This window comes from Oncorhynchus kisutch, linkage group LG15, assembly GCF_002021735.2.
Source record: "Oncorhynchus kisutch isolate 150728-3 linkage group LG15, Okis_V2, whole genome shotgun sequence".
In the NCBI taxonomy this organism is placed as follows: domain Eukaryota; kingdom Metazoa; phylum Chordata; class Actinopteri; order Salmoniformes; family Salmonidae; genus Oncorhynchus; species Oncorhynchus kisutch.
Window position 1 is genome coordinate 81,396,613 of NC_034188.2, and position 9,112 is coordinate 81,405,724.

The 9,112-nt window shown below is 45.7% G+C and overlaps 1 protein-coding gene across 2 annotated transcripts in view; it reads left to right on the plus strand.

Moving 5' to 3' along the window:
* LOC109879392 (arf-GAP with Rho-GAP domain, ANK repeat and PH domain-containing protein 1) overlaps window positions 1–7,353 on the plus strand; it is a 123,390-nt gene extending 116,037 nt beyond the window's left edge. The window contains exon 30 of one of the 2 annotated variants that reach the window (XM_031791171.1): window positions 283–7,353. In XM_031791171.1, coding sequence (XP_031647031.1) covers window positions 283–346 — 64 coding nt within the window. In that variant the 3' untranslated portion in view covers window positions 347–7,353. The remainder of the gene's footprint in view (window positions 1–282) is intronic. The other variant, XM_031791172.1, reaches the window with a different exon arrangement.
* The last annotated feature ends 1,759 nt before the right edge of the window (window positions 7,354–9,112 follow it).

Consider the following 9,112-nt stretch of genomic DNA (forward strand, 5'->3'; position numbering starts at 1 on the left):
CTCTCTCTCTATGTAGTTGGGGTCTGACTGTGATGTTTCCTATCTCTCTCTCTCTATGTAGTTGGGGTCTGACTGTGATGTTTCCTATCTCTCTCTCTCTATGTAGTTGGGGTCTGACTGTGATGTTTCCTATCTCTCTCTCTATGTAGTTGGGGTCTGACTGTGATGTTTCCTATCTCTCTCTCTCTATGTAGTTGGGGTCTGACTGTGATGTTTCCTATCTCTCTCTCTATGTAGTTGGGGTCTGACTGTGATGTTTCCTATCTCTCTCTCTCTATGTAGTTGGGGTCTGACTGTGATCTATAAAAGTGAAAAACAGGAGAAGCCAGAGAAGCAGCAATGGTGAGTCCCTGAATGTGTGTCCTCTGTCTGTGTATGCTATGCAGTATGTCCAGTATATCTGGAGGCCTACTGAGCTACACACACCAGGGAATAGGGGTCTGCAATGGGAGATCTTTTACAGACGAGAAGAACTCAAAATCCACTTTTTATTCTGGCTTTGACTAATCCTGTAAAAACACACATTACATCCTGACCATATCCCATGTCTATATTGTGTTTCCTACTCATCTTAGCTTGTCCCAAAATAAAATGTAACAGTTGTTTCTGTTCTGCTGCTTACTGTATTGAAACCCCCAAATAAAAAACTGTGTTATGGAAAATCTCCCCTACAGCTGTAAACAAAGACTCCAGTATTTCAAAGAGAGGCTTTATCCTCTCACAATCCATAAAACTGTGGAAATCGTTTCGCTTATATTACAAAAAGGACATCAATCTCCAACATCTGAATGAATAACAGATACAACACCCTCCATTACATATCACCAGTCCCCTTTAGTAACTGTGGCTTGTACAGTGTTCTCCATGCTGGCTTCACCTTGTCATCAACACCCTCCATTACATATCACCAGTCCCCTTTAGTAACGGTGGCTTGTACAGTGTTCTCCATGATGGCTTCACCTTGTCATCAACACCCTCCATTACATATCACCAGTCCCCTTTAGTAACGGTGGCTTGTACAGTGCTCTCCATGATGGCTTCACCTTGTCATCAAGGCCCCCCATTACATATCACCAGTCCCCTTTAGTAACGGTGGCTTGTACAGTGCTCTCCATGATGGCTTCACCTTGTCATCAAGGCCCTCCATTACATATCACCAGTCCCCTTTAGTAACGGTGGCTTGTACAGTGCTCTCCATGATGGCTTCACCTTGTCATCAACACCCCCCATTACATATCACCAGTCCCCTTTAGTAACGGTGGCTTGTACAGTGTTCTCCATGATGGCTTCACCTTGTCATCAACACCCCCCATTACATATCACCAGTCCCCTTTAGTAACGGTGGCTTGTACAGTGTTCTCCATGATGGCTTCACCTTGTCATCAACACCCTCCATTACATATCACCAGTCCCCTTTAGTAACGGTGGCTTGTACAGTGTTCTCCATGCTGGCTTCACCTTGTCATCAACACCCTCCATTACATATCACCAGTCCCCTTTAGTAACGGTGGCTTGTACAGTGTTCTCCATGATGGCTTCACCTTGTCATCAACACCCTCCATTACATTTCACCAGTCCCCTTTAGTAACGGTGGCTTGTACAGTGCTCTCCATGATGGCTTCACCTTGTCATCAACACCCCCCATTACATATCACCAGTCCCCTTTAGTAACGGTGGCTTGTACAGTGTTCTCCATGATGGCTTCACCTTGTCATCAACACCCCCCATTACATATCACCAGTCCCCTTTAGTAACGGTGGCTTGTACAGTGTTCTCCATGATGGCTTCACCTTGTCATCAACACCCCCCATTACATATCACCAGTCCCCTTTAGTAACGGTGGCTTGTACAGTGTTCTCCATGATGGCTTCACCTTGTCATCAACACCCCCCATTACATATCACCAGTCCCCTTTAGTAACGGTGGCTTGTACAGTGTTCTCCATGATGGCTTCACCTTGTCATCAAGGCCCCCCATTACATATCACCAGTCCCCTTTAGTAACGGTGGCTTGTACAGTGTTCTCCATGATGGCTTCACCTTGTCATCAACACCCCCCATTACATATCACCAGTCCCCTTTAGTAACGGTGGCTTGTACAGTGTTCTCCATGATGGCTTCACCTTGTCATCAACACCCCCCATTACATATCACCAGTCCCCTTTAGTAACGGTGGCTTGTACAGTGTTCTCCATGCTGGCTTCACCTTGTCATCAAGGCCCAGTTTTACCCTCCAAGGAGTGTCTTTTCTAATTTTAAATGTATCTTTATTTAATACCTTGAAACACCCCCTATATAACTCCTTCCCATTCACACATCACATCCAAACCCACCTCTTCCAACCCTCTCAAATCCACTAATAACACCTTTTCGGCCAACTCTGGGATATTGGATGTAATCCCTAGTCTGGGATATTGGATGTAATCCCTAGTCTGGGATATTGGATGTAATCCCTAGTCTGGGAAATGGGGCGTAATCCCTAGTCTGGGAAATGGGGCGTAATCCCTAGTCTGGGAAATGGGGCGTAATCCCTAGTCTGGGAAATGGGGCGTAATCCCTAGTCTGGGAAATGGGGCGTAATCCCTAGTCTGGGATAAATGGGGCGTTAATCCCTAGTCTGGGAAATGGGGTGTTAATCCCTAGTCTGGGAAATGGGGCGTAATCCCTAATCTGGGAAATGGGGCGTAATCCGTAGTCTGGGAAATGGGGCATAATCCCTAGTCTGGGAAATGGGGCGTAATCCCTAATCTGGGAAATGGGGCGTAATCCGTAGTCTGGGAAATGGGGCGTAATCCCTAATCTGGGAAATGGGGCGTAATCCGTAGTCTGGGAAATGGGGCGTAATCCGTAGTCTGGGAAATGGGGCGTAATCCCTAGTCTGGGAAATGGGACGTTAAATCCCTAGTCTGGGAAATGGGGTGTCTTCATCTGGTGCCTTTTTCTTGTAACTCTTGAGCATAATCCACTCTTCTCCTGACACAAAGCACTTTTTGGAACCCAATGATGTTTATCCCAAAATAAATCTACAATAATTTCCTGTATCTTGGCCAGAAGGCCAGACGGTGGCTCTAAACATGACAACCGATGTCACAGTGCACAATGCAACCACATTGTTAACCATAATAGTGGCCTCCTGTATGACATATGAGCTAACAACCATCAGAATCAGAGAAATGTTTTCCCCTATCTGCCTGCAGAGAACACAGTAGGACTGGTCCGTGTGTATGATTTTGCCCCATCACCTCCCTCAGCCTGTTGGATAAAGCCTTGGATAGGATCTTCTAATCAGTGCACATTAAGGCCATCGGCCTCTAGTTCTTCACCTCCTTAGGGTCACTCTTTGTTGGCAGTAGGATGAGGACAGCCCTTCTGCAGTTTATTGGTAGTAACCCTCCGGTCAAACTATCGTTAACTACTGCTAGCCAATCCTCTCCCAACAAAAAGACTTCAAAAACAGGAAGCCCATCAATACCCAGTGCCCTTCCATTTTCCATGCCTTTTAATGCAGTGGAAAGCTCCTGCAAAGACGATGGTTGATCTAGTTCAACCTGAGCTTCTGCAAAGACGATGGTTGATCTAGTTCAACCTGAGCTTCTGCAAAGACGATGGTTGATCTAGTTCAACCTGAGCTTCTGCAAAGACGATGGTTGATCTAGTTCAACCTGAGCTTCTGCAAAGACGATGGTTGATCTAGTTCAACCTGAGCTTCTGCAAAGACGATGGTTGCTCTAGTTCAACCTGAGCTTCTGCAAAGACGATGGTTGATCTAGTTCAACCTGAGCTTCTGCAAAGACGATGGTTGCTCTAGTTCAACCTGAGCTTCTGCAAAGACGATGGTTGATCTAGTTCAACCTGAGCTTCTGCAATGACGATGGTTGCTCTAGTTCAACCTGAGCTTCTGCAAAGACTATGGTTGCTCTAGTTCAACCTGAGCTTCTGCAGCCACCTGTGGGAGGCCACCAAGGAACTGCTGTGTCACTGTTTTATCCTCTGTATACTCATACTTGTAGAGCTCAACATAGAACTCTACTGCCCTCTTTCTAATTTCACTAGGGCTAGTGAGCTCCTGTCCAACAACTGATTTGAGGCCATTAATAATTCTTCTTTGTCCATTCTTTTTTTCTCTAAACCGAAGAAAAATGTGGATGAGGCATCGATTTCAGAGATTCCCTGAAATGTACTTCTCACCAATGTCCCCTGTACTCGGATACCCATCAGGTCTGCCAATGTCCCCTGTACTCTGATACCCAGCAGGTCTGCCAATGTCCCCTGTGCTCTGATACCCAGCAGGTCTGCCAATGTCCCCTGTACTCTGATACCCAGCAGGTCTGCCAATGTCCCCTGTGCTCTGATACCCAGCAGGTCTGCCAATGTCCCCTGTACTCTGATACCCAGCAGGTCTGCCAATGTCCCCTGTACTCTGATACCCAGCAGGCCTGCCAATGTCCCCTGTACTCTGATACCCAGCAGGTCTGCCAATGTCCCCTGTACTCTGATACCCAGCAGGTCTGCCAATGTCCCCTGTACTCTGATACCCAGCAGGTCTGCCAATGAGTCTTTTTTCCTCTTGAGTGCTTGAATATGGCCTTGATCTCCTGTGGTCTCAACCAACATCAACAGTTCCACTATTTCAGACTCTAGAGCGTTCATTGATCTGGTGATGTTTCTGGTGACATTCCTCGTATATTGATTACAGAATTGTTGAATCTGGATGTTCCCTATATCCTACCACTGTTGAAGAGATACAACACTGTCCTCTTCAGACCTCCACCTCTCCCAGAAAAAAAATAACTTGTACAAACATACAATCACCGACAAACACATGAGGGGAAACAGAGGGTTAAATACACAACATGTAATTGATGGGATTGGAACCAGGTGTGATGGAAGACGAGACAAAACCAATGGGAAATGGATCAGTGATGGCAGAAGATCGGTGACGTCGACCGCCGAAAACCGCTCGATCTAGAAGAGGGGCTGACTTCGGCGGAAGTCGTGACACACTTGGGCCCATGTATATTGTCTCGTGCCTCCATTTTGAAAATAAGGCGTTTTTAAAAAGTCCTTGAGGCTATATGAGGTTTTTGTGTTTTCTATCTAAATCACTGACTGTCCAGTTCAAATCCACAGCAAGAAATACATCATCCTCAGTATTACATTCCTCAATGGTATTTGATAATGTCTCTAAAAAACACCCTCTCAACTGCCACTACTGGGGCATATACATTTATTAAACCCATAGGGATGTTTTCATATATCGCTCTAACTTTTCCCCTCAACGACCTCTTCAACCTCATATGATTAAGGCAAAACTCCTTTTGAGAACAGGATGGCCACACCCCCAGTCTAAGTCTTTATGACTACACACCACTGCCCCCCTCCCCCCAACTCCACTCCTGTTGCCACACAACTTCATTTTCCATATTACTATGCAGAAAACGTATGTCACTTCCCTTTCCCTTTATTAACCAACACACTACGCCTCTTTTTTTCCATCTCTTGCCCCATTTACATTTTAAAGAAGAAATCTTACAACTGCTCAAGGCTGGGAAAAAAGCACAGGAAGAGACAGAAAACACATCTCTTTAGAGTTAAGGCTGCGCCTGAACTCTTTCATCTCCTTTAGAATTTACCTCACTTGTCACTCTCGTGACCACTTTCTTTAGTCTAGCAATTTCTGGTCAAACCTCCACCCGTTATGTTGGACATCAGAAACTTTGCTGATTCAATAAACCTTTCACTTTCAGGAAAAACACATGTTACATTATAATCCTGCATATCCTTTTCAATCCCATACCTCCGTTCCATCCCATTTCTCTCGCTATTTTGTTGTGACGCATCCGATTCCTAGCTGTCATCCCCAGAAGAAAACTCCACCCTCTCTACAACCTGTTTGTCCTCAACTGATTTATCAATTTCTACTTCCTGTTTCTCCTCAACTGATTTATCAATCTCTACCTTCCTGTTAGAATTAGAACCTTCATTCCCCCCCTTAAATTCTTCCTCTTCCTCCTCGCTACTTTGCTTAATTTTCCATTACCCTCCCTCTCCTCTTGAATTCCCATTTCATTCTCCAGCATACCCTCAGCGACCTCAATCACAGTCTCACCCCCTCTTCCTTGCTCTACCACAACTGCCCCCATAGCCATATTGCTCTCCTTTCCTATTTTCCCCACATCTGCCCACCTTCTCCTGAATCTTTAGCCTGTTCATCCCTTCTCCTGAACCCTTAGCCTGTTCATCCCTTCTCCTGAACCCGTAGGCTGTTCATCCCTTCTCCTGAACCCGTAGGCTGTTCATCCCTTCTCCTGAACCCGTAGCCTGTTCATCCCTTCTCCTGAACCCGTAGCCTGTTCATCTCTTCTCCTGAACCCGTAGCCTGTTCATCCCTTCTCCTGAACCCGTAGCCTGTTCATCCCTTCTCCTGAACCCGTAGCCTGTTCATCCCTTCTCCTGAACCCGTAGCCTGTTCATCCCTTCTCCTGAACCCGTAGCCTGTTCATCCCTTCTCCTGAACCCGTAGCCTGTTCATCTCTTCTCCTGAACCCGTAGCCTGTTCATCTCTTCTCCTGAACCTGTAGCCTGTTCATCCCTTCTCAGTGGTGCTTTAGCTGCTATCCGGCTCTGTTCTCTGGACTCACCAAATGCCCCTCTCTTCCACACCTAAAGCATTTCATTGATTCAGTAGAAGCGTAGAACACATAATCAAACCCATCAATCTTGAAGCTGAACGCTAAATTCAGTTGGTCAGTATCCTTCTTTAAATTCCTGTGCACTTGTCTCCTATGAGATACGACATGTTTCAGCAAAGGAGATTTGCATCCAAAAATAACCTTTATTGTATATACAAGATAACTCTCTCTCCGACACTTCATCTCTAACGAATGGAGGTGCGTTAGAGGTGCGTTAGAGGTGCGTTAGGAAGTAGAACTGTCTTTGCCGGACTCATAAGAGGGAATACCGACATCTGTGTCTCCCTCAACTACCGGATTCACCTTTTCAATGGAATCTAAGAAAATGACTACAGCGCTACTCATCCTTGAGGCTGATTTTATGCTGTCATACCCAATGATAACACCCACTGCTAAACTACATTCTTCCACCCAACAACCTGTCGCTGTGGGACTCTTCACCCCAAGCCGACTAGGTTTTTCAAACTGTAAACCTCCACGAGTGGCCATTACAATCAGCCCCTCCCGCTGGTTGCTCCCTCGAGAGAACCAACCTCAACGATCCCACCACCCCTATACATACTTAGTGACAGTGAGACAATATCACCTTTAAAACAACTCAACTAATCAATATAAATATACACTTACCGTTCAATAGTTTCGGGTCACTTAGAAATGTCCTTGTTTTTGAAAGAAAAGCGCATCGTTAATGTTGTAAATGACTATTGTAGCTGGAAACTGACTTTAATTTTTTTTTATGGAATATGCCCATTATCAGCAACCATCACTCCTGTGTTCCAATGGCACGTTGTTGTGTTAGCTAATCCACGTTTATCATTTTAAAAGGCTAATTGATCATTAGAAAACCCTTTTGTGAAGAGGTGAAGAGGCAACTCCGGGATGCTGAATTCCAGCCGCTCCTGCTTCCCAACTCACTCCCAGCATGCACTAGAGAGAGTAAGATGGGGAGAGTGAGGGAGAATAAGATGGGGAGAGTGAGGGAGAATAAGATGGGGAGAGTGAGGGAGAATAAGATGGGGAGAGTGAGGGAGAATAAGATGGGGAGAGTGAGGGAGAATAAGATGGGGAGAGTGAGGGAGAGAAAGATGGGGAGAGAGAGGGAGAGAAAGATGGGGAGAGAGAGGGAGAGAAAGATGGGGAGAGAGAGGGAGAGAAAGATGGGGAGAGAGAGGGAGAGAAAGATGGGGAGAGAGAGGGAGAGAAGATGGGAGAGAGGGAGAGATGAGGGGAGAGAGGGAGAGAAAGATGGGGGAGAGTGAGGGAGAGAAAGATGGGGAGAGTGAGGGAGAGAAAGATGGGGAGAGTGAGAGAGAGAGAATATACTATGTCCTTCATTCCAAAATGATCCTAATTATTAGTGTGACAGATGGAACAATGAACCAGTTGTTCCTGTTGTGTTGAGGGAAACAGAGTAAAGTGTTTGGGGCATAACAGGCTTTAACAAACCAAGGGCCCGATGAGCTCCCTGCTGTGATGAAGAGCAGCCACGTGATGTACAGAGCTGTGTGTGTCGTAACTCCATGGCTGTGTCAATGTTGTGTAGTTTATCTGTTAGAGAAAGTGGACTTGTTGACGGTGTGACTCAGTGTGGGTCTGGTGACATCATCGCTGAGGTGTGAAACGCACTCGACTCTAATCACTGACTCTCGTTTAAATTAGGACTCACTCTGTGTTGACGCCCAGGGCACTTTCACCAGGCAAAGCGTGCGGCGGGTGTGTGAGATAGGGGAGGTTGGGGGATGGGATTGTGCACTAGGCCTACTTACCTAAGTCTCTGTCTCACTCTCTCACTCTTCTCTAATAAATAAGCATAAATATGGGTTGTATTTAGATTGTGTTTGTTCTTCACTGGTTGCCCTTTTCTTGTGGCAACTGGTCACAAATATTGCTGCTGTTATGGCACACCGTGGAATTTCACCCAGTAGATTTGGAAGTAAATCAAAATTGGGTTTGTTTTTTAAAATCTTTGTTGATCTGTGTAATCTGAGGGAAATATGTGTGTCTAATATGGTCATACATTTAGCAGGAGGTTAGGAATTGCAGCTCAGTTTCCACCTCATTTTGTGGGCAGTGTGCACCTAGCCTGTCTTCTCTTGAGAGCCAGGTATGCCTACGGCATCTGTATATAGTAGAAGCTTTCCTTAAGTTTGGGTCAGTCACGGTAGTCAGGTATTCTGCCACTGTGTACTCTGTGTTTAGGTCCAAATAGCATTCTAGTTTCCTCTGTTTTCTTGTTAATTATCTCCAATGCATCAAGTAATTATCTTTCTGTTTTCTCATGATGTGGTTGGGTCTAATTGTGTTGCTGTCCTGGGGCTCTGTGGGGTGTGTTTGTGTTTGTGAACGGAGACTCTGGGACTCTTCTTGAGGTTAATCTCTCTATTCTCTCTCTCTCTCTCTCTCTCTCTCTCTCTCTCTCTC